Here is a 25,167-nt window from a genome sequence, read left to right as displayed (position 1 = left end):
CATGCAGACTCTCCTGCAGAGAGAGCAACTCCAATAGGCTGGCCATGTTGCTTGAATGTCAAATATGCAATTCTCTAAAAGACCATTTTATGGGGAACTCCCACAAGGAAGGTGCTCACAAGGTGGCCAGAAGAAGTGATACAAGGACATTCTTAACATCTCTCTGAAGAAATCTGGAACCAATCACAAGACAAGAGAAACACTGGTGCAGGACTGCCCAGCATGGCATGCCCCCATCAAAGAAGGCATTGTGTTCTAGGAGTGAAGCAGAATTGCAGAAGCCCAAAAGAAACCTGAGGTGCATGAATTGAGAGCCATCTGCACTCCAAATGTTCATGTGGACTATTTGTGCCCCCCTGGGGTAGAGCCTGCTAAGCTCCCATTGGGTTGATCAGCCACAGTTGGACCTTGACCCCAACATAGTGATGTCATTTTGGTCCCTTCCAGAAGGAACAACAACCACTACCCAATAAGGCACAGCAAGCAGGGCAGTCTGCCTGGAACTGAATGTGACAAAGGAGGTAAAAGAGGAGGATAGGAAAGCAGGAAGGGGGCAGCTTGGGAACTTTTCCAACACATTTTCTTCCTGAAGCCACTGAAGCCTCCTGAGCTCAAGGGCCAGGGTTGGAGCCTAGATTCCATTTGCTGTGGGGTTTCCAAGACCAGAAACAGTGCTTTTTAATTCAGGGCCTGGAAGAGGAGGAACCTTGCCTTTAATGCCCTCTCCCCCTCCTGAAGCAGTGGGGTGTTTGTATCAGGAGCTACCAACTGACCATTATATTCTCTTAGCCCAGAGCTACAAGCACGCCCAGGAGATTATTGGTCATTTCATTCACTCGGCATATCTGAAACCTCCCTGTCACTCATTAGGACCAGCCCAAAGTCCTTAGCCTGGAAGTTCACACTCCATTTCCCTTGTTATTCAATAAAGGTTCAGTAAATATTTGGGTCTGGATGGTCTTGGAGAGACCAAGAATCTCCCATGAGACCAAGAAGGTGAGGGCTTCCTGCTTTAAGAACTCACCCAAAAGCCTTGGGTTTGGCTTTGAAGGAAGAAGGAGGAATCAGTAGGTAGATATAATTAAACTAGGGGGACAGTGGCCTCTAAGAAGACCCAAATTATGCTCAAGTTCCCAAGGAAAACTTCTGAGGGTCAAAGAAACATTGGGTAAGTACATATACAGAAGCTTCATAAGCTGTTTGGGAGTAGGAAGTGTAGGAGGGACAATGAGAAAGAAGACGGGTACTATTGATTGCTGTTGCACAAAGACTCAAATGCACAGGCACATGTACACACAGACACAGACACACACACACACACACACACACACACACACACACACATACTTTGCAAAGGAGTATAAACACCTTGGTGAGGGGAGAAGGAGCTGTCCAAATGCATTCCTCTTCCTTTGCTCCTCTCCCAACATCCCACCCACCCCAGACACCATGTGCCATACCAGCTGCTCCCCTGGCTGTCAGCTGACCTGCTCCCTGACAATCTTCTGCAAGCTGATCAGTGTCTGTCCCTGCTGCTGCCCAGACTCCTATGGGCCCTGCTGTGCCACCCGGTGTGCCACATGGTGGTTAGCTGCCAGACAGTCTGTGGAGCTAGCAGCTGTGCCCCCTCATGGTATGGATGCAGCCCCTGCCAGGCCACCTCTTGTTTGTGCAGCCCCTGCCAGTGCCCAGCCCCTGCCAGTCTTCCTGCTGTGTGTCTAGCCCCTGCTAGTCTGCCTGCTGCTTTCCTGTACGTTGCAAACCTGCTCTGTGTGTGCCCCTGAGCTGCAAGCTTGTGTCCTGTGGGGTCCCCTCTTGCCAGGCCTTCTGCACCTCCTTGCTCTGTGGACCCTCCTGCACACCCTCCTGCTGCTGAGCACCTGTTGTCATTATTCACTTGAGAAGAGTCTGGAGCACCCACTTCTCAGATCACCATGGTCAAGGCCACTTGCCACTGAGCAGGGGCCCTCACTCATATCCCACATGCTGGAGTCAACCTATGGTTCAGCTGTAACTCACAACCCATGGGACACAGGCTAGGTCACTGTTGTCAGAAATCAGCTGGACTTCATCATGCCCCATGGACTCCATCATGCCGCATGGACTCCAGTATGAAACAAGTGCCCATACCCATACGTCCCTCAAAGGGAGGCCCCGGGACAGCAAGGTCTGGCTTTCCACAATGTCCCTCCCTGCCTTGTGGCCACTCCAGCATCACCCATCCCAGTGACACCGCAAAACAAGCATATAATAAATTCAAAAGGAGACACATCTAAAAATCACTTGGTGCCTCTGTTTTCTGAAGCCCAATGGTGCAGGAGGTGGCAGGTTCATGGAGGGGAAGGAAGGAGTTTCCCATAGTTTTCTGGGGGTGATGTCATGGCCCAAGAGGGACAAGACCAACCCATGGGCACCAGGAAGGGATTTAGCTAATGGGCCCTTAAGGATTTCGTCAGCTTTGGAGCCCCCTGATTGGAGGGCAGGAGGCAGTGTCAGATTCCTCCCAGAGCCTTCCTTTGGAGAGGGCAGAGACTGGGCTCCCAGGTCCCCCCACTTTCCATCTGCTGCTCTGACAGGTTTCACCTCCGCAGCACAAGCTCCCACAATACCATGTGCCCCCAGGTTTCACCCCTCCCTTCCTGCATCCTTTATCCTCCTTCCATTATATTGTAAGCTCCTTGAGGGCAGGAACTGTCTTTTTTTTGCTAGGTAATTCCCCAGGGCTTAGCACAGTGCTTGGCACATAGTAGGTGCTTAACAAATATGGACTGGATGTACAGGAAGTTCCCCTGAGTGGATACTGCCTTGTGCTCTGGCTAATTAGAGAAGATGACCAGCTTTTACTGGGGGCAAAGTTCCAGCCATTCTGTGGTTTGTGGGAGAGAATCCAGGTCATTTCTCATGGAACTTCTTGGAGCACCACTTAGGTGCAGTCAGGGCCAGAGATAAGAGAAGTGTCAGGGAATCTTGTAGATCATGAGCAGGACAGCAGTGAGCAGCCCTGGTCAGCTGGGTACCTCTCTCTCTCTCTCTCTCTCTCTCTCTCTCTCTCTCTCTCTCTCTCGGTCTCTCTGTCTGTCTCTCTGTCTCTCTCTGTGTGTGTGTGTGTGTGTGTGTGTGTGTGTCTGTTTGTTGTGCTAGGGGAAGCCATCTGCCAAAGGATTCCCCACTAGATACCTGATATCTGGACCTGGAAATTTCACTCCCAGGTAGCCTCCCCACTTCCACTACCCATTCCTTCTACAAGCAAAGCCCCGACCACCCCCCTCGAGAATCTATGAACACTTCAGGGCCTGAAGAAAACTCTGGACCAACCAGCAGAATCCCAAACCATCAGCCTTCTCTGCTCCCATGCTGTGCTTCAGAATTACCCTGGAGACAGTCACCTGGCCAGGCTGAACAACTTATCCTCTCTGATCTGGGCTCAGAGCTCCCTGGTGGGAGGCAGTGCCCTGACTGATCTGTGACCTCCTGCCTTTCTCCCACCTATGGCTGCTCCAAATTTCTCCTCTTGCCAAGTATCCTCCAGCAGACCCAGCTCCTCCCTCTGAGGAGACATTGCCTCCCCTTTGACAGAGAAAACAGAGGCTGTGCCTTGGGGCTCCCTCTTTCCCTCCTGTGGTAACCCTCAAACACATACTACACCATCCCCTCTCTCCTTTCCAGGGGTGGTGACACCAAGAAGGGGAGGTTCTTCTTGCCTGGGGCAATTGTTCAAGTTGTGGCTGTGACCCTGTCTTCTCCTGCCTCTTCTAGAAGGCTCCTTGTTAATTCTGACTTTATCTCCATCTCACTCTATCTCTCCCTCCCTCTATGTCTGTGTCTGTGTCTGTCTCCCTTCTCCACACCCATATCTCCACTAGCACAGATAGGGGCTTCCTCACCATCACTTGGAATGGTGAAGTGGCCCTACTAAGTGGTCTCCAGTCTTTCCTCTTTCCAATCCATTCTCTAGACCAGCCATTTCAAACTCAGAAAGAAATGGGGAGCACTAACAGGTACGTGAAGATGAATGCGAATTGAATATAAGCAGGTTGAAAACTGGACTTTACTAATGTGTTGCTGTATTTTAATTCATATTGTTAAATATTCCCTTGATGCATTTTTATCTGGTTCTGCTGCACTTAATGCTGCTGGGGGCTGCTTGCCTGGTGCCTCCACTCCATAAGCTGCCCCATTGATAACCTGAAGGTTCAGGTCTGATCATGTCACATTATGTCCCAAGTACCAGTGACCAAACAGAATGCAAATAACTGTGGTGGGGCTGTTCATGGCCCTGTGCAATCTCTCCTCTTCCCCTAGAAATATATTTAAAAATAAAACTTAGTGGCAGTGGTATGCTTGACCCAACGGGCCTGCTGGTCTACCAAGACGAACCTCACTGTCTCCCCATGCTCCTGGGAAGGCTCAAGATGCCCCTCCCTCATCTTCCCACAAACCTTCAGGAATTCTCAGCTGGACCTTGTACAAGAAGCCTCCTTGATCATGATTATCAATGCTGTCCCCTCCTGACTTAGCTCACAGGCGCTAGTCTCTGCTCAGGGCACCCTCAGCATTCCCTCATATCACTGGATGCTCAGGATTTAGCCCTGTGTCAGGCCAGGAGAAGAGGCTTCAAATATATTTACTAAAGGATGGAAATAGAAACCAAAGTGAAGGTGTTTATGGGCCACTGGCCATCTCCTAGACAACGTCACCATCACCTAATGATGGGCTCTGAGGGAAGCAGCCAGACATAAACAACAACAGGGAAGAAGACTCAGTCTCCCCGGGGTACATCCTCCTACAGTAGGCATATAAAAGCCCACCAGGCTACCCCACCTTCACACAAAGGCCCACAGCTGCACTCCCATCACACACACACACACATAGACACTGGGACCCACACCACACACCCACACAGTCCCACAAGCTCAATCCCAGCTAGGCTCAAGCTCCTCCCAGTCTCAGGCACTCAGCCCCTCACTCACACCCCTTTCCCACTCTTTGCTGCCCAAGGCTCCCAACACAGCTCCTCCCACCATGGCAGACACCTGTTTTTCTGGGCCCTGTGTTCCTACATCCTCAGCCATCTCCGTCTGTTCCAGTGATATGAGCTGTGGCAGCAACGTCTGCCTGCCCAGTTCATGCACAGGCTCTTCCTGGCAGCTGGACGACTGCCCAGAGACCTGTTGTGAGCCCAGCTGCTGTGCCCCCTGCTGCTGCCCAGCCCCGTGCTGCACACCAGCCTCCTGCCTGACCCTGCTGTGCCGCCCAGTCTGCTGCATGCCGGCCACCTGCCAGTCAGCCTGTGACCCCAGTCCCTGCCAGTTGGTCTGCACCTCTTCCTGCTCTCCATCATGCTCCCAGCAGTCCTGCTGCCAAGCCCCTAGCTGTGCTGCCCCTCCCTGTGTGGTGCAGTCCTGCTCCACTGTCCCACTCTGCTGCAAGCCCAGCCGCTACATCACCTTGCCTCTGTGCTACAAGCCCAGCTGCTGTGTGACCACAGCCTGTTGTCCAGCCTCCTCCTGCTGCCAACCCAGCTGCTGCCACCCTGCCTCCTGTGTGTCCCTCATCTGCAGGCCCGTGTGCAGCCCAGCCACCTGCTGTGTGCCTCTCTCCTGCAGACCCTCCTGCTGCACCACCACATCCTCCTCCTCTTGCTGCTGTGCACCCTCCTGCTGTCCAGCACCCACCTGCTGCCGCCCTTCCTCCTCTGTGTCCCTAATCTGCCGGCCCACCTGCTGCACTACCAGCTGTGGCCAAAAATCTGGCTGTTGATCCCAGGGCATTTATTCTTCTCCACCTCTGCCCAACTTCTGTTGGCCTCCTGACTCTAGCCCTCAACATCAGCCTCAACAACTGGCCAGCATCACCTCCAAAGGCATTCAGTCTGCACATGAGCACCTCCACCACCCAGGTGCAGGCACTCTCCCAGACATCTCCTCCCACCCATGGCTGACCCCCATCATGGTTCCTGCTTCAACATGCACCTAGCTCAGTATGCATCAGCCCAGTATTGCCTGTACCTCTCAGTCTCCCTCTAGGCTCAAAGTGTGCAAAGGATGACCCCATGCTGGGACCCACCAAGTAATAAATGGCATCAAACCATGTTCCTAGCCTCTCACTTGTCCTTCCTTCTCCTGGACCCACAATATGGAGTCACAGGGGGGAAGGCACAAATACCACACAAGACTGCCTGGGGAGACCAGAAGACTGCAGGAGATAGCAATCCAGTGACCACCACACCATGCACACACATCCCCATGGTCATGACAAGCCATGTCCTGACCCATACCTCTCCATCCCACACTCTAGAAGTTCACCCTCAACAGCCTGACCACCTGGCTACTATTCTCTTACCTTAGACCTCTTCCCCTGCCTCACACCTGATCTCATTGTGCCCATTTCAAGGGCTTGATGCCCAAAACACTCTGCCCCAGCCTCTCCTCTGGAGCTTCAGCCTGAGTGCAACCACTGCACAGGGTAACAGGGATGAAGACGAGAGCCAGAAAATGTTCTCTTGGTTTGGATTCCCCCCCTTTTCTCCTGGTGGAGCTGGGACACCCAGGCATACATGCAGGAAGGTCCATGTTGGAGGACCTGACTCACACCAGAGCAGTCATGATACATGGGAGCACTCCCAGAGAGATGCCCCTTGTAGGCAGTCTCTTCATGCCCAGCATCCAAGCAGCCTCTGTGACCTTCTACCCACCAACAGCTCAGACAGTTCACTGTCAGCATCACCAGAAAAACTGAGTACCGAACCACACTTGGCTGTGACAAATTCCAAATTAACCTTCTGTGTGCAGAAACAGAGAGGGAAGCCAGAAGGGGCACTATGTTGACATGAAGACAGGTCCCCTTAGATACACTCTACAAGACCAAGGACGCCTCCACATGGACACACATGTACACTCATACACACAGATGTGCCCCCATCCCTCCCTTCATGGTGACTCCCATTTTTCCTGCCTGGGAGGAGGAGTCTGTCTTCACAAAGGGACCGTGTCCCCAACAATGGAACAGACAGTGCTACTGTTACCTGGCCCAGGAAGCAGACAGCAAGTGTCTTTGTTCAGGCCCACATTTTCAATGAGGCTGAAAAGCTTCTGTTCCCAGATAAGGGAGAGAGACCCAAACTGGGAGGAAGACAGACCTTAGGAGGAGGATCTTTGCAGACAGTTCTTAGGGAGGACTTAACAAGTGCCCACAGGGATGTGGAAGGATATCAGACAGGAGAGAGAGGAGGCTTCTTGACCTTCTGCACCAAGAGCAGACCAAGGTGAAAGAGAAATGGGAGAGATGCAGATGCTGGTGGGTTTGAGGAAATCCTGACAAAGTGTTCAAAGCCACCCTCCACTGGGACATGGGAACTCCTGTAGCCCCAGCAGACCTGAGGGACATCTGGGAAGTCCAGAGCCCATGGAGCCCATGGGCACTCAGAGAGGTGACCCTCCACAAACAGGCAGGAACCCTACTGTGTGCCAGGGATTGTGCCAGGGGTGCAGGAGCTAAGGAGAGCCCTCAGGGTGTTTGTATCCTACCAGAGGGTGCAGGATGATGATGGACAAGCACACACGAGGTCATTTCAGAGGGACAGAGGGTGCTGGCATCTGGGGAGATCAGGAGGGGCTTCATATGGGAGGTGACACAGGAGCTCAGCCTCAGAGGATGCTGGGAGGCAGAGGGGTGGAGGGAGAACATTCCAGGCATGGGGGACAGTGTGGGCAAAGGCACTGAGGTTGGAGATGGCATGTTGTGCAGCCTCTGCAGCAGAGATATGATAGCATATGGATCAATTCTCTGCTGCTTGAGCTAACTTTGGCCTGACAATAAACACCAAGAAAACAGAGGTTCTCCACCAGCCAGCACCACACCAGCCATGCCTGCAACCAGCAGTTAGAACAAATGGAGCAGTTTTGAATGCTGTGAAGAGATCACTTAGCTTGGCAGGATACTTACCAGGGATGTCCAAGTAGATGACGGAGTTGATGCATGTATTGTCAGAGCTAGCTCAGTGTTTGGGAGTCTGCCAAGGAAAGTGTGGGGAGAGGAGGTATTAGAAAGCCTACCCAAGTGAAGGTCTACAGAGCCGTGGTGCTGACCTCACTGTTGTAAACCTGGACAGTCTACCAGCGCCATGCCAGGAAACTGAATCCCTTCCATTTGAATTGTCTTAGCAAGATTCTGAAGAACAACTGGCAAGATACAGTACTGGAAACTGAGGTCCTTTCTCAAAGTAAACTGCCAAGTATTCAGACTCCGCTGCAGAATGCACAACTCTGATGGGCCGGTCATGTTGTTTGAATGTCTAACATACATTGGCTTAAAAGACACGGTGTGGAGAACTCCCACAAGTAAGATGCTCATGTGGTGGCCAAGTGATATAAAGACACTCTTAAGGTCTCACAGAATAAATTTGGAATCAATTTCATGACCTGGGACACACTGGCACAGTATTGCTGTCAAAGAGAATATAAACTACTGTGTTATTGGGCATTCACAACCCTGCTCAACCACTCCCCTTGGTCTCCAGACATCCTGAACAATACAATTCAGTGTCAATGGTACATTTGGCCAGAGGGGGCTGCTGGTCTGGCAACACAAAACTGTCTTTCCAAACTTCTGAGAAGGATCAGAATGTCCGTCTCTCACCTTCCCATCTATCTCCAGAAATTCTCAGCTTGAGCTTTGTACAAAAATCCTTCCTGATCATGCTTGTCAATGCTTTCCCCTCCTGACTTAGCCCCCAGGGACTTGTACCTGCTCAGGGCACCCTAAGTCCACCAGCTTACCCTTCTGTCATTGGATGCTCAGGACTTAGTCCTGTGTCAGACCAGGTATAGAGGCTTCATACATGTTTACTAAAGGGTGGAAATTGAAACCAAACTGAGGGTGTTTATGGGCCACTGACCATCTCCTGGACAATGTCACCATCACCTAATCATGGGTTCTGAGGGAAGCAGCCACCATAAACAACAACAGAGAAGAAGACTCAGTCTCCCCTGGTTACATCCTCCTACAGGAGGCATATAAAAGCCCACCAGGTTGCCCCATCTTCATACACAGCCCCACAGCTGCACTCATACCCACACCCACAGACCCACAACCACACAGACCCACATAGACTAAGAAGCTGAATCCCAGTGAGGCCCAAGCTCCTCCCAGCCTCAGTCACTCAGACCCTCCTGTCACCCCTTTCCCACTCTTTGCTGCCCAAGGCTCCCAACACAGCTCCTCCCACCATGGCAGACACCTGTTTTTCTGGGCCCTGTGTTCCTACATCCTCAGCCATCTCCGTCTGCTCCAGTGATGTGAGCTGTGGCAGCAACATCTGCCTGCCCAGTTCATGCACAGGCTCCTCCTGGCAGCTAGACGACTGCCCAGAGACCTGTTGTGAGCCCAGCTGCTGTGCCCCCTGCTGCTGCCCAGCCCCATGCTGCACACCAGCTTCCTGCGTGACCCTGGTGTGCCGCCCAGTCTGCTGTGTGCCCGCCACCTGCCAGCTAGCCTGTGAACCCAGCACCTGCCAGTATGTCTGCACCTTCTCTTGCTCTCCATCATGCTGCCAGCAGTCCAGCTGCCAAGCAACTAGCTGTGCTGGCCCTCCCTGTGCTGCACAGTCCTGCTCCTGTGTCCCACTCTGCTGCAAGCCCAGCTGCTACATCACCCTGCCTGTGTGCTACAAACCCAGCTGCTCTGTGGCCACAGCCTGTTGTCCAGCCTCCTCCTGCTGCCAGCCCAGCTGCTGCCACCCTGCCTCCTGTGTGTCCCTCATCTGCAGGCCCGTGTGTAGCCCAGCCACTTGCTGTGTGCCTCTCTCCTACAGACCCTCTTGCTGTACCACAACATCTTCCTCCTCTTGCTGCTGTGCACCCCCCTACTGTCCAGCCCCTACCTGCTTGCGCCCTTCCTCCTCTGTGTCCCTAATCTGCCGGCCCACCTGCTGCACTACCAGCTGTGGCCAAAAATCTTGCTGTTGACCACAGGGTGCTCTCTCTCCCTCTCACTTACTGACTCTCCACCCCTGCCAGACTTCTTTGGGTCTCCTGGATCCATCCACAAACACCTGGCTGACATCACCCCCAAAGGCATCAAGACCACCAGGCCATAGACAACCAGATGCACCAAGCACCTGACACACGCCAGGCCCATGCCAGGTCCCCTCCAAACCCGGGCTGACCCCAGTTATGACTCCCACTTTGCCATGCACCTAACTCAGTGTCTATCATCCTGGCACTTCCTGCAGCTCTCAGGCTCTCTCTAGGCTCAAAGGGTGTGGGGATGGCCTCATCCATGGGCCCACCTGGCAATAAACCACATCACTTCGCCTTTCTGACCTCTCATTCACCTTTTTTCTTTATCCTTGGCCCACTGGGGGAAGGGGGAGCATAAGTCCTGCATGTGGCAGCCTGCATAGACCACCAGGTCACAGGAGACAGTGCACAGACCAACCACCATGCCATGCACACACTTCACCATGGTCATGCAGAGCCATACACTGACACATCCCTCCCCAACCCACACTGTACCACATGCACTCCCATCCACCTGCCACCAGGCCACTATCCTCTTGGCTTAAACCATTCCCCTGCATCCACCAATACAGCACTGGCCAGGAGTGATCTCTGCACACATTGAAACCCCTGTCCCTCAGCACAAGGCTTTCTAGATTCAAACTACCAATGAATAGGCCTGGGGGGTTGAGGGGACCCTTGGTCAGACACCTCAGGATCACAAGTAGGACTTTGCATGGGCTCAGGAACCCTCTGCCCTTTGGCTGTGGCCACTGGACTCTCACACCTTTGGTCACCAGTCAGTCAGTCAGGAGCCTGGGACTGGGCTGGGTCCAGAGGACAAGATCCAATCTTCCAGTGTATTGAGATGACTTTCTCAAGGAATGGCTCCATGGGCAATAAACCCAACTCATCCCATGTTCTTGCTTCTCACAGGTCGTTTTTCATTCTCTAGTGTTGAAGCACCAGCGGTGGTACCCTCTAAGAGAGGACGCCATGTCAATCTCACTGCAAACACATCCAGGAAACAATGGGAGACTAGCATGCTGGGGAGTTGTTTCTTCCAATGGACGCTCCCAATCCCTCTTCCCATGCCTCCTGCCTGTGACTTTTTTTTCCTGTGACTAGCAGTGACACCCTTAGGTCCCTTTGACAATCCTCAGCTCATAGCCTGAGGCATCAGGCCGCAGCCAGGTAGGAGTGCTCCAGCTATATTCGACATGTACCATTACTGGTGGGTTTTGTTGCTCAGTAACAATAGGACCCAACCCAGTGTTTTCACAACTTCAATCTACTTGGGCCTTCAGGAATCATGAGTGTGAATTAGGGCACAGGTGCCAGGCAGAGCCACCACCCTCTTTGGTCAGTCTCTGAACATCTGCCTTCATGAGAATTTCAAGATATGTGGCAGAAGAAGGGCTGAAGGTGCAGAAGTCTCCTTCCTAGGAAATCTGTTAGCTCCTCAAGCCTTCTAGTGGGCATTGCCCAAAACTGGCACCAACCTGAAGGGCACAGTTCTGGACAGACTGTCAAAGCTGAAACACAAAGAGAAAGTCAGGGAAAAGTTCCTGCACAGGAGTAATCAATTGCTGACCATTTCTCAGACTTATGAGATGTGCCAGGCATGGTACCAGGTGCCAGGGTACAGAAAGAAGGAAGAAAACAGTCGCTTCTCCCAAGGCGTGTATCTTCTGATGCCAGGAAGAAAAGGTCCCAGCTCGGGGATGGTTAGAAAATAAGCTTTGATATAGCTCCTCCTTTGTGCGAGGCACTGCACAAATCACATATCTTTCCATCCAGTTCTAGGGCAGGGCACATCTCCTCAGTCTGGAGCCTCAGTCTGAGTGCAATCGCTTCATGGGTGATGAGAAGAACTGGATGCCTCTGTACTCTTCCTGTTCCAGAGCCAGGATGTCCATAAGGAAAGTGGGAGGTGTTCACCTTGGGCCAGGCACAGGGAGTGTAATGGTGCTCATGGCTGGGCAAAGAGGCACACATCAGGCACCCACACAAGAATACCCATATTGGAGGGCCTGACTCACACCAGCACATGCAGGCAGTCTCTTCATGCCCAGCATCCAAGCAGCCTCTGTTAACCTCTATTCAACCAAAGCCCAGACGGCTCACTGTCAGCATGACCAGAAAAACTGTGCCCCAAACCACACTGGGCTGCTTTAGACCTGGTTTACATCTCAGGCCATGGACAAGTTCCAAAAGAACCTTCTGCATGCAGAGACAGAGAAGGAAGTCAGAAGGGGGAAAGAGGCACGATGTTCTATCAAGACAGGTCCCCTTGGCCCTCGGCCTCTGTTCTCTGAGCCCAGCGGAGGAAGCCCCATCCAGAAACTCAACATGTCTGTTTTGAAGATCCAAGCAAGAGAGATCGTCGGCTCTCATGGAAACCCCACCACTGAAGTTGATCTCTACACTGGAAAAGGTCTCTTCCAAGCTGCTGTGCCCAGTGGGGCTTCTACAAGGATCCATGAGGCCCTGGAGCTCCGAGACAATGATAAGACCTGCTACATGGAGAAGGGTGTCTCAAAAGTGGTTGAGCACATCGATAAAACTATTGCCCCGACCCTGGTTAGCAAGAAAGTGAATGTTGTGGAGCAGGAGAAGATCGACAAATTGATGATAGGGATGGACGGCACTGAGAATAAATGTAAATGTGGTGCAAATGCCATATTGGGGGTGTCTCTGGCTGTTTGTAAGGCCGGAGCTGCTGAGAAGGGGGTCTCCCTGTACCGCCATATTGCTGATCTTGCAGGCAATGCTGAAGTCATCCTTCCAGTCCCAGCCTTCAATGTGATCAACGGTGGCTCCCATGCTGGTAACAAGCTGGCCTTGCAGGAGTTCGTGATCCTCCCTGTTGGAGCGGCAAACTTTAAGGAGGCCATGCGCATTGGAGGTGAGGTCTACCACAACCTGAAGAGTGTGATTAAGCAGAAATATGGACAGGATGCCACCAACGTAGGAGATGAGGGTGGCTTTGCTCCTAACATCCTGGAGAATAAAGAAGCTCTGGACCTGCTAAAGACTGCTATTAGTCAGGCCGGCTACACTGATAAGGTCATAATTGGCATGGATGTTGCTGCCTCAGAATTCTTCTGATCTGGGAAATATGACTTGGACTTCAAGTCTCCTGATGATCCCAGCAGATACATCTCCCCTTCTGAGCTTGGGGACCTCTACAAGAGCTTTATCAAGGACTGTCCCATGGTGTCTATTGAAGATCCCTTTGACTAGGATGATTGGGGAGCTTGGAAGGATTTCACTGCTACTGCAGGCATCCAGGTGGTAGGGGATGATCTCACAGTGACCAATCCCAAGCACATTGAAAAAGCTGTGAATGAGAAAGTCTGCAACTGCCTCCTCCTCAAAGTGAACAAGATTGGCTCCATAACTGAATTTTTCCAGGCAGGCAAGCTGGCCCAGTCCAATGGCTGGGGAGTGATGGTTTCCCATTGTTCTGGGGAGACTGAAGATACCTTCACTGCAGACCTGGTGGTGGGCCTCTGCAAGGGCAGATCAAGACTGATGCCCCTTGCCAATCTGAGCATCTGGCCAAGTATAACCAGTCACCTCTGTAAAAGTCTGCTCCTGACCTAAGAATGGGCAGCACCAAGTACTAGACCAGTTCTGTTTTGGGGGCAGAGGCCCCTGCTCCTTAACTTCCCTCTCCCTTCCACTTTTCTGTGATGTTCTCACTGCTTCGTTAGAACTGTCTTACACCAGAGACAACCTGACATGTGGTTCTCTGTCAGAAAACCTTATCATCTTGTGACTGGGACAGAATCACCTGGTCTCACCCCCAACACTGGTGTTGATGTGTGGAGACCTGTCCTTGTGATGCAGTCCCTATGAGCCCACAGGCCAGATCCTTAGTGGCGTCTATGTGCAGAATAAAAGTATTAAGTAACCCCCAAAAAAAGACAGGACCACTTGGATAGAGTCTACAAGACCAAGGACACATCCACATGGACACACATGTACACTCACACACGCAGAGGTGCCCCTCACCCCTCTCTTCATGATGACTCTCACTTTACCTGCCAGGGAGGTGGAGTCTGTCTTCAGAAAGAGACAGTGTCCTCAACAATGGCACAAACAGTGCCCCTGTCACCAGACACAGGAAGTGGACAGCATGTGTCTTTGTTCAGGCTGCCAAATTTATGTCCCCCAGTGGAGGGAGAGAAACCCAAACTGGGAGGAAGGTGGACCTTAGCAGGAGGAACTTGGCAGACAGTTCCTAGGGAGGACTTGACAAGTGTCCACAGGGATGTAGAAGGATATCAGACAGAAGACAGAGGAGGATTCTTGACCTTCTTCACCAAGAACAGATGAAGGTGAAAGAGAAATGGGAGAGATGCAAATGCTGGTGTGTTTGAGGAAATACTGATGAAGTGTTCAGAGCTGCCCTCCATTGGGACATGGGAACCCTTGCAGCCCCAGCAGACCTGAGGGACATCTGGGAAGTCCAGAGTCCATGGAGCCCATGGGCACACAGAGAGGTGACGCTCCACAAACAGGCAGGAACCCTACTGTGTGCCAGGGATTGTGCCAGGGGTGCAGGAGCTAAGGACAAAAGTGAAAGAGTGCCTGCCCTCAGGGTGTTTGTATCCTACCAGAGGATGCAGGATGAAGTTGGACAAGTACACACGAGGTCATTTCAGAGGGACAGAGAGCACTGGGATCTGGAGGGATCAGGAGGGGCTTCATGTGGGAGGTGACACAGGAGCTTAGTCTCAGAGGATGATGGGAGGCAGAGGGGAGGAGGGAAAGCATTCCAGGCATGGGGGACAGTGTGGGCAAAGGCACTGAGGTGGGACATGGCATGCCGTACATCCTCTGCAGCTGAGATGTAATAGAGTATGGATTAATTCTCCACTGCTTGTGATAACTCTGGACTGACAATAGACACCAAGAAAACAGTGGTTCTCCATTTGCCAGCACCACACCAGCCATACCAGCAACCAGCAGTTAGAACAAATGGAGCAGTTTGAATACTGTGGAGAGATCATTTAGCTTGGCAGGATACTTACCAGGGATGTCCAAGTAGATGACGGAGTTGATGCATGTATTGTCAGAGCTAGCTCAGTGTTTGGGAGGCTGCCAAGGAAAGTGTGGGGAGGGGAGGTATTAGAAAGCCTACCCAAGTGAAGGTCTACAGAGCCGTGGTGCTGACCTCACTGTTGTAAACCTGGACAGTCTACCAGCACCATGCCAGGAAATGGAATCCCTTCCATTTGAATTGTCTTAGCAAGATTCTGAAGAACAACTGGCAAGATACAGTACTGGAAACTGAGGTCCTTTCTCAAAGTAAACTGCCAAGCATTCAGACTCCACTGCAGAGAGCACAACTCCAATGGGCTGGCCACGTGTGAATGTCAAGCATGCATTTCTCTAAACGACTATCGTGGAGAACTCTCACAAGGAAGACGCTCATATGGTGGCCAGAAGAAGTGATACAGGGACATTCTTAACGTCTCTCTGAAGAAATTTGGAATCAATTGCAAGACAAGGGGGACACTGGAACAGGACTGCCCAGCCTGGTATGCCCCAATCAAAGAAGGCATGGTGCTCTAGGAGTGAAACAGAATTGCAGAAGCCCAAAAGAAACATGAGATGCATGAATTGAGAGCCATCTGCACTTCAAATGCTTGGGTGGAATATTTGTGCCCCACCTGGGTACAGCCAGCTGAGTTCCCATTGGGCTGATCAGCCACAGTGGACACGCTGGACCTTGACCCCAACATATTGATGTCATTTTGGTCCCTTCCAGAAGGAACAACAACCACCAACCAATGAGGCACACCAAGCAGGGCAGTCTGCCTGGAACTGAATGTGACAAAGGAGGTAAAAGAGAAGGAGGCTGGGAAAGCAGGAAGGGGGCAGCTTGGGAACTTTTCCAACGCATTTTCTTCCCAAAGCCACTGAAGCATCCTGAGCTCAGGGGCCAGGATTGGGGCCTGGATTCCATTTGCTGTGAGGTCTCCAAACCCAGAAATGGTACTTTTTAATTTAGGGCCTGAAAGAGTAGGAACCTTGCCCCTAGTGCCACCTCCCCCTCCTGAAGCAATGGGGTGTTTGTACCAGGAGCAACCAACTGACCATTATATTCTCTTAGCCCAGAGCTACAAGTATGCCCAGGGGATCACTGGTCATTCCACTCACTCAGTAGTTCAGAAGTCTCCCTGTGACTCATTAGGATCATGGTCAAAGCCCTTAGCCTTGAAGTTCACACTCCATTTACCTTGTTATTCAATAAATATTTGGGTCTGGATGGTCTTGGAGAGACAAAGAGTCCTCCATGAGACCAGGAAGGTGAGTGCTTCCTGCTTTAAGGACTCACCCAAAAGCCTTGGGTTTGGCTTTGAAGGAAGAAGGGGGAATCAGTAGGTAGATATAACTAAACAAGGGGGACAGTGGCCTCTAAGAAGATCCAAATTATGCTCAAGCCCCCAAGGAAAACTTCTGAGGGTCAAAGAAATACTGGGTAAGGGCCTATACAGAAGCTTCATTAGTTGTTTGGGAGTAGGAAGGGTAGGAGGGACAACAAGAAAGAAAACAGCTACTGTTGATTGCTGTGGCACAAACACTCACACACACAGGCACATGCAAACACACACACACACAAACACACACATGCAAACACATACTCTGCAAAGAGGTATAAAAGCCTTGGTAAGGGGGGAAGAAGCTGCTCAAACCCATCCCTCCTTCCCTGCTCCTCTACCACAATCCCATCCACTCCAGACAATATGTGCCACACCAGCTGCTCTCTTGGCTGCCAGCCGACCTGCTCTGTGCCTGTCTGCTGCAAGCCCACCTCTGTCCGTCCGTGCTGCCGCCCGGCCTCCTATGTGGTCCTGCTGTGCCGCCCAGTGTGCCCTGTGGTGACTAGCTGCCTGGCACTCAGTGGAGCTGGCAGCTGCTCCCCCTTATGCAGTGGAGGCAGCCCCTGCCAATCCACTTTCTGCCAGGCTGCTCCCTGTAGCCCGACCTGCTGTGTGTCCAGCCCCTGCCAGTCTTCTTGCTGTCTGTCTAGCCCCTGCCAGTCTGCCTGCTGCTTGCCTGTCTGCTGCAAACCAGCTCTGTGTGTGCCCCTTTGCTGCAAGCCTGTGGCCTGTGGGGTCCCCTCCTGCCAAGCCTCCTACACCTCCCTGCTCTGTGGACCCTCCTGCACCCCCTTCTGCGGCTGAGCACCTGTTGTCCCAGTTCACTTGAGAAGAGCCTGGAGCACCCACTTCTCAGATCACCATGGTCAAGGCCACTTGCCACTGAGCAGGGGCCCTCACTTCTATCCCACATGGTAGAATCAACCTATGGTTCTGCTGTAACTCACAACCCATGAGACCCAGGCTAGGTCACTGTGGTCAGAAACCAGCTGGGCATCATCATGCCCCATGAATACCAGTATGGAACAGGAGCCCATACCTAAAGGGACCCTTCCACACCTCCCTCAAGGGGAAGTCCCAGGACACCACGGTCTGGCTCTCCACAAGGTCCCTCTTTGCCTTTTGGCCACTCTACTGTCACCCACCCCAGTGACACCCCAAAACAAGCATGTAATAAACTCAAAAGGAGACACATCCAAGAATCACTCGGTGTCTGTTTTCTGAAGCCTAATGGTGAAGGGGGTGGTAGGTTCATAGAGGTGAAGGAGGGAGCTTGCCATAGTTTTCTGGGGGAGATGTCATAGCCCAAGAGAGACAAGACCAACCCATGGGCACCTAGAAGGGATTTGGCTAATGGCCCCTTAAGGATTTCTTCAGCTTTGGAGCCCCCTGATTGGAGGGCAGGAGGCAGTGTCAGACTCCTCCCAGAGCCTTCCTTTGGAGAGGGCAGAGACTGGGCTCCCGGGTCCCCCCACTTTCCATCTGCTGCTCCGACAGGTTTCACCTCCACCGAACAAGCTCCCACAACACCAGGCGCCCCCAGGTTTCACCCCTCCCTCCCTGAATCCTTTATCCTCCTCTTGTTAGATTGTAAGCTCCTTGAGGGCAGGGGCTGTCTTTCTTTTTGTTAGTTATTGCCCCAGGGCTTAGCACAGTGCATGGCACATAGTAGATGCTTAAGAAATATGGACTGCTTGTACAGGAAGTCCCCCTGAGTGGACACTGCCTTTTGCTCTGGCTCATTAGAGAAGATGACCATCCTTTACTGGGGGCAAGTTTCCATACCTCCTGTAGTTTATGGAAGGGAATTCAGGTCATTTCTCCTGGAGTTTCTTGGAGTAACATGTTGGTGCAGTCATGCCCAGAGACAAGAGAATGTCAAGGTATCCTGTAGATCATGGACAGGACGGCAATGAGGAGCCCTGGTCAGCTGGGTGCCTCTCTCTCAGTCTCTCTCTCTGTCTCTCTCTCTCTGACTCTCTCTGTCTCTCTCTCTCTTTCTCTGTGTGTGTGTGTGTGTGTGTGTGTGTGTGTGTGTTTGTGGAGAGAGAGAAAGAGAGAGAGAGACAGACAGAGAGAGACAGAGAGAGAGAGAGCGAGCGCTAGCGATGGGTAAAAGTTAGGGAAAGTTAGGTTTCCACAGAAGAGTTAATTAAGTTTCACAGAATAATTAATGAAGTGTCAGCTTGAATAAAGGTGGAATAAAAATTAACCAGGATGATGGTCCTCAGACAATCCCAATCAACCTTGTGGTTTTGCAGAAACCACAGTTTCAGGATGTTAGGAAAACTGGTCTAAACCAGACAGATAATGGTCAGGGTTGAAGAGGAAACTGGGTCAAATAGCTACCATGCATGCTTAATTGGCTAATTGAATATTACCTTACACACCCACAGGGAGGAGTTTTCTGCCATTTTTGAACATGGGAAGTTTGATGGGGTGGGGGAGGAGGGGAACATACCAAGGAGTTTTACGTTGCAGGCGTATAGGGAAGATTGTGACCTAGAGGGGAGCGCACCAATCCATTCTCTGAAGGGAGGTACTGAGCTCATGGTGCATCAGTCTATGTCAGTCTAACAGAATAAAGTTGGTCTCACTCCTGTACACTCCACTCCCTCTTCCTAAAGAAAGGTGGAGTCCTCTCCTGGCCAGGAACGTTTACCAATTCCTTTGAATTCCTCAATAATAATAAATTGCCCTTGACACCTGAATTTCAGTGTGGAGCATATTTCTAACATGTGTGAGCTTTTGTGGGTCTGTGGGGGGTGGGGGTGTTCTGCTGTTGGATGCCAGCTACCAAGGGATTCTCACTGCTTGTCCTTGTTTTGGAAGAGGACCAAAAAGCCATTGGTATGTTACAGTCAAGGTCCAGTGTGTCCAACTATGTCAAATCAGCCCAATAAGAGCTCAGAAGGTCTAACACAGGTCGGGCACAAGTAGTTCATGTGAACAATGTAAATTTGTACATCTCACATTTCTTTTGAGTTACTCCAATTCTGCTTTACTCAAAGAGTACCTTCTCTGATGTGGCCATGCCATCCTGAGCAGTACTGTGTCAGTATCTCTCATGTCACACAATCAGTTCCAAAGTTCTTAAGAGAGACCTTCAGAGTGTCCTTGTATCACTTCTTCTGACCACCATGTGAGCACTTGCTCTGTGTGAGTTCTTTGTAAAACAGTCTTTTTGGCAAGCTTACATTTTGTATTCAAACAACGCAGCCAGCCCACACCACACCTGGGCACCTGATGTCTGGACCTTGACATCTCTCATGCCCAGGTAGCCTCCCCACCCCGCCCCTGCCCATTCCTCCCAAATGTCCCCACAGCCCTGCAAGCAAAGCCCCGACCACCACCCCTTCCAGAATCTATGAACACTTCAGGGCCTGAAGAAAACTCTGGACCAACCAGCAGAATCCCAAACCATCAGCTTTCTCTACTCCCATGCTGTGCTTCAGAATGACCTGGAGAAAGTCACCTGGCCAGGGTGAACAGCTTATCCTCTCTTACCTTTGCTGGGAGCTCCCTGATGCAAGGCAGTACTCTGAGGGATCGCTGACCACCTACCTTTCTCCCACCTATGACTGTTCCAAACCTCCTCTTGCCAAACATCCTTCAGCAGGCCTAGCTCCTCTCTCTGAGGAGACCTTGCCTCCCCTTTGACAGAGAAAACAGAGGCTGTGTCTAGGGGCTCCCTCTTTCCCTCTTGTGGTAAGCCCCAAACACCCCCTACTCTATCCTCTCTCTTCTCCCTGGGGCTGATGAAACCAAGAATGGGAGGCTCTCTTTGCCTGGGGCAATTGTTCTAGGTGTGGCTGTGACCCCATCATCTCCTGATTTATTTTAGGAAGCTCCCCCTCTTTGTCTCTCCCCATCTCTTTCTCTGTCTCTCTCTGTTTGTATCTCTTTGTCTCTGACCCTGACTCTGTCTGTGTCTCCCTGTCTGTCTCTCTCTATCTCTGTCTCCCTGGCTCTGTGTCTCTCTCCTCCTCCCTCTCCCTCTCCCTTCCTCCCTCCCTCCCTCCTTCTCTCTCTCTCTCTCTCTCTCTCTCTCTCTCTCTCCTTTGCTCTCTTTCCAATTTCCTTTTCCTCACCCATACTTCTACTAGCCCAGATAAGGGCTTCATTACCATCACCGAGAATCATGAAGTACCCCTAATAAGAGACCACTGGAGTGGTCTCCAGTCTTTCCTCTTTTCAAACCATTCTCTAGACCAGCTATTTCAAAATAAACAAGAAATGGGCACCACTAACAGGTATAGGAAGATCAAGGTGAATAGAATAGCAAACGGGTTTCAAACTAGACTTTGTCAAAGTTATAATGTATTTTAATTCATTTTGTTCCATATTCCCTCGATATATTTTCATCTGGTTCTGCCTCCCTTGATACTGTGGCGGCCGCATGTCTGGAGCCACAACTCTGGAAGCTGACCCACTGATGTCTTGAAGGCCAGGTCTGATCATGTCACTTTATGCCCAAGGTATCTGCTGTCAAACACAATACAAATGACCACATTGTTGGCCATTCACAACCCTGCCCAATCTCTCCCCTTGCTCTCCAGATGTCTGGGACAATACAGATTAGGGTCAAGGGTACATTTGGCCAGACAGGCCTGCTGGTCTCCCAGTACAAATCTCCCTGTCTCCCCAAGCTGCTGGGAAGGCTCAAGATGCCCCTCCCTCATCTTCCCATCCACCTCCAGGAATTAATAGCTTGGACCTTATACAAGAAGCCTCCCTGATCATGCTTGTCAATGTTCTCCCCTCCTGACTTAGCCCCCAGGTTCTTGTCTCTGCTCAGCCCACCAGCTTGCCCTTCTGTCACTGGATGCTCAGGACTTAGCCCTCTGCCAGGCCAGGAGTAGAGGCCTCATAGATGTTTACTAAAGGGTGCAAATGGAAACCAAATTGAGGATGTTTTAGGGGCCACTGGCCATCTCCTAGACAATGTCACCATCACCTAATGATGGCCCCTGAGGGAACGAGCCAGCCATAAACAACAACAGGGAAGAAGGTTGGGTGTCCCCTCAGTACATCCTCCTCCAAGAGGGATATAAAAGCCAACCATGCTGCCCCACCTTCACACACAGCCCCACAACTGCATTCACACCCACATCCACAAAGACAGTCCCAGTGAGGATAAAGCTCCTCCCAGCCTCAGGCACTCAGCCCCTCACTCACACCCCTTTCCCACTCTTTGCTGCCCAAGGTTCCCAACACAGCTGCTCCCACCATGGCAGACACCTGTTTTTCTGGGCCCTGTGTTCCCACATCCTCAGCCATCTCCGTCTGCTCCAGTGATGTGAGCTGTGGCAGCAACATCTGTCTGCCCGGTTCTGACACAGGCTCCTCCTGGCAGCTGGATGACTGCCCAGAGACCTGTTGTGAGCCCAGCAGCTGCGGCCCATGCTGCACACCAGCCTCCTGTGTGACCCTGGTGTGCCGCCCAGTCTGTTGCATGCCCGCCACCTGCCAGCCAGCCTGTGAACCCAGCACCTGCCAGTATGTCTGTACCTCCTCCGGCTCTCCATCATGCTGCCAGCAGTCCTGCAGCCAAGGCCCTAGCTGTGCTGCCTCTCCCTGTGCTGCACAGTCCTGCTCCTGTGTCCCACTCTGCTGCAAGCCCAGCCGCTACATCACCCTGCCTGTATGCTGCAAGCCGAGCTGCTGTGTGACCACAGCCTGTTGTCCAGCCTCCTCCTGCTGCCAACCCAGCTGCTGCCGCCCTGCCTCCTGTGTGTCCCTCATCTGCAGACCCGTGTGCAGACCAGCCACCTGCTGTGTGCCTCTCTCCTGCAGACCCTCCTGCTGCACCACCACATCCTCCTCCTCTTGCTGCTGTGCACCCTCCTGCTGTCCAGCCCCCACCTACTGCCGCCCTTCCTCCTCTGTGTCCCTTCTCTGCCAGCCCACCTGCTGCAAACCCACCTGCTGCACTACCACCTGTGGCCAAAAACTTTGCTGTTGACCCAGCCTCTTCTCTGGAGTCTTAATTTTAATGCAACCACTGCACAGGGTAACAGGGATGATGAGGAGAGCCAGAAAATGTTCTCTTGGTTTTGATGCCTACTTACTCCTCCTGGTCGAGCTGGGACACCCAGGCACACATGCATGAAGGGCCATGTTGGAGGGCCTGACTCACAGCAGAGCAGTCATGGTACATGGGAGCACACCCAGAGAGATGCTCCTTGCAGGCAGTCTCTTCATGCCCAGCATTCAAGCACTTGTTCCTCTCCACCTCTACCCCAAATCGTCAGACTCCTGAGTCCAGCCTGAAACATCAGCCTGAACATCTGGCCAGCAAAAAAATGAAATGCATTCAGTCTATGAAGGTACATCTGAGCACCTCACCCACCCCAGGTACAGGTGGAGTCTCCACACATCTCCTCTCACCCGTGGCTGACCTCCATCATGGCTCCTGCTCCCACTTCTACCTAGTTCAGTGTGCATCAGCCCAGTGCTGCCTGCAGCTCTCATACTCCTTCTGGGCTCAAAGTGTGCAGTGGATGACCCCTTGCTGGGACCCATCTCACAATAAACTACATCAAATCATCTTCCGGACCTCTCACTTGTCCTCCTTCCTTATCCTGGGCCCACAATAAGCAGTCAGAGTGGGGAAGGCACAAATACCATACAAGACTGCCTGGAGAGACCAGACCACTATATGAGATAGTAATCCAGTGAGCACCGCACCATATATCCATGTCCCCATGGTCATACCAAGCCGTGCCCTGACCCATTCCTCTCCATCCCACACTGTGCACTGTTCACACCCATCAGCCTGACCACCTGGCTACTGTTCTCTTGCCTTAGCACTCTTACCCTACCTCACACTTGATCTCATTGTGTCTAGTTCAAGGGCATGATGCCCAATACACTCTGGCCCAGCCTCTCCTCTGGAGCCTCTGTCTGAGTGCAACCAGTGCACAGGGTAACAGGGATGATGAGGAGAGCCAGAAAATGTTCTCTTGGTTTGGATGCCTCCTTACTCCTCCTGTTCAAGCTGGGACACCCAGGCACATGCATGAATGGCCATTTTGGAGGTCCTTACTCACATCAGAGCCATCGTGGCACATGGAATCACACCTAGAGAGATGCCTCTTGTAGACAGTCTCTTAAAGCAACCTCCATGACCCTCTTCTCAACGAAAGCCCAGACATCTCACTGTCATCATCACCAGGACAATAGAGTCCCAAACCATACTGGGCTGATTTAGACTTGGTTTACACCTCAGGACAGTGACAAGTTTCGAAGGTACCCTCTGTCTGCAGAAACAGAAGGAAGTCAGAAGGGGGAAAGAGGCACTATGTTCCAACAGGACAGGTGCATTCTACAAGACCAATGACACCTCCACATGGATACACATGCACACTCATACACACAGACTTGCCCCCCACCTCCCTCTTCATGGAGACTCCCACTTTTCCTGCCAGGGAGGAGGAGCCTGTCTTCAGAAAGCGATAGTGTCTCCAACAATGGCACAGACAGTGCTCCTGTCACCTGGTCCAGGAAGAGGACAGCAGATTTCTTTGTTCAGGGCCACATTTTGAATGAGGCTGCCAAGCTTCTGTCCACCAGAGGAAGGAGAGAGACCCAGACTGGGAGGAAGCCAGACCTTAGGAGGATGATCTTTGCAGACAGTTCTTAGGGAGGACTTGACAAGTGTCCACAGGGATATCGAAGGATACCAGACAGGAGAAAGAGGAGGCTTCTTGACCCTACTCACCAAGAGCAGATGAAGGAGAAAGATAAATGGGAGAAATGCAGATGCTGGTGTGTTTGAGGAAATTCTGACAAGAGCCAACAGGATTCTGGGAAGATGGTTCAGTAGGTAAAAAAAATTCCAAGCTCTCCAGATTTCCCCCCAAAATGAGATAAAATAGCACCTTATAACTAACCTAGAGTGCTACAAATAAATAGGAGTGGGGCAGAACAGGGGTTCTCCTGGGACAATTGGTGATCTGATGAAAAGTTCCAGGACAAGGCTTTGCCCCTGTGAAAAGCAAGCACCTCCAGGCCAGATCCTACATCTGCTTGAACAACAAGTGGCCTGGGACAGTGAAGAGAGTAGGGCATCTGACCCAGGGAAGATCGAGGGAACTTCTGCTGAGAAGGAATACCAAACCCAGCTGTGCTTTGGGGACTCAGCCCTGGCTGAGAAAGAGCCAGCACAGGCTTGATGAGGGTAGACCCATTGTGGTGGGGGCGCTGCTGGCTGTGGGCACTTACAGGTGCCTGGATGTCTTGGTTTTAGTTCTAACCCAAAGTCGAGAAACGAAGGAGTCTCTGAGGCTAGAAGCACCACCCCCCATAACCCAAGGCTAGAAGTGATTACAAAAAATAAGCTGTGACAAGTAAAAAAATGTTCAGGGAAAGGTGAAAGAATCCAACCATAGAGAGTTACTATGGGAATAGAAAAGACTGGGGTTCATCTTCAGAGGAGGATACTGAAGCAAAGAAACCATCTTCTACCCAAAGAGTAACATCAAATGGTCATCTGTCTAGGAAGAATTCATAGAAGAACTTAGGAAATGCTTTAAAAATTTAATGAGAGAGATTGACAAAAAACTTTTTAAAAAAAGAACAATCCAAGGAAAACTAGATTATGAAAAGAAAGTCAACCAATTAGAAAAGGAGATCCAGAATCTTAAGGAAGAAAACAATTCCTTTAAAATCAGAATTGGGCAACGGGAATCCAGCAAAGTCATAAGAGACAAAGAAATAATGAAACAAAATATAAAGAATGAAATAATAGAATGTGTGAGTATGTGAAA

At 51.5% G+C, this 25,167-nt stretch overlaps 2 protein-coding genes and 1 pseudogene across 2 annotated transcripts; all 3 read left to right on the top strand.

Annotated features, from left to right (window-relative positions):
• The first annotated feature begins 9,227 nt into the window (after positions 1-9,227).
• On the top strand, positions 9,228-9,965 carry LOC118857281 (keratin-associated protein 10-3-like). The gene has a single exon (XM_036767954.1). It carries the CDS (start codon positions 9,228-9,230, stop codon positions 9,963-9,965), a length of 738 nt encoding a protein of 245 aa, XP_036623849.1.
• A 2,385-nt stretch (positions 9,966-12,350) lies between these two features.
• On the top strand, positions 12,351-18,766 carry LOC118857417 (annotated as a pseudogene).
• Positions 18,767-21,626: 2,860 nt separating this feature from the next.
• Positions 21,627-22,361, top strand: LOC118856917 (keratin-associated protein 10-3-like). The gene has a single exon (XM_036767470.1). The coding sequence runs from the start codon at positions 21,627-21,629 to the stop codon at positions 22,359-22,361; it is 735 nt and encodes a 244-aa protein (XP_036623365.1).
• The last annotated feature ends 2,806 nt before the right edge of the window (positions 22,362-25,167 follow it).

This window comes from Trichosurus vulpecula, chromosome 7, assembly GCF_011100635.1.
Source record: "Trichosurus vulpecula isolate mTriVul1 chromosome 7, mTriVul1.pri, whole genome shotgun sequence".
Taxonomy (NCBI): Eukaryota; Metazoa; Chordata; class Mammalia; order Diprotodontia; family Phalangeridae; genus Trichosurus; species Trichosurus vulpecula.
This window is presented reverse-complemented; position numbering and strand designations above follow the sequence as displayed.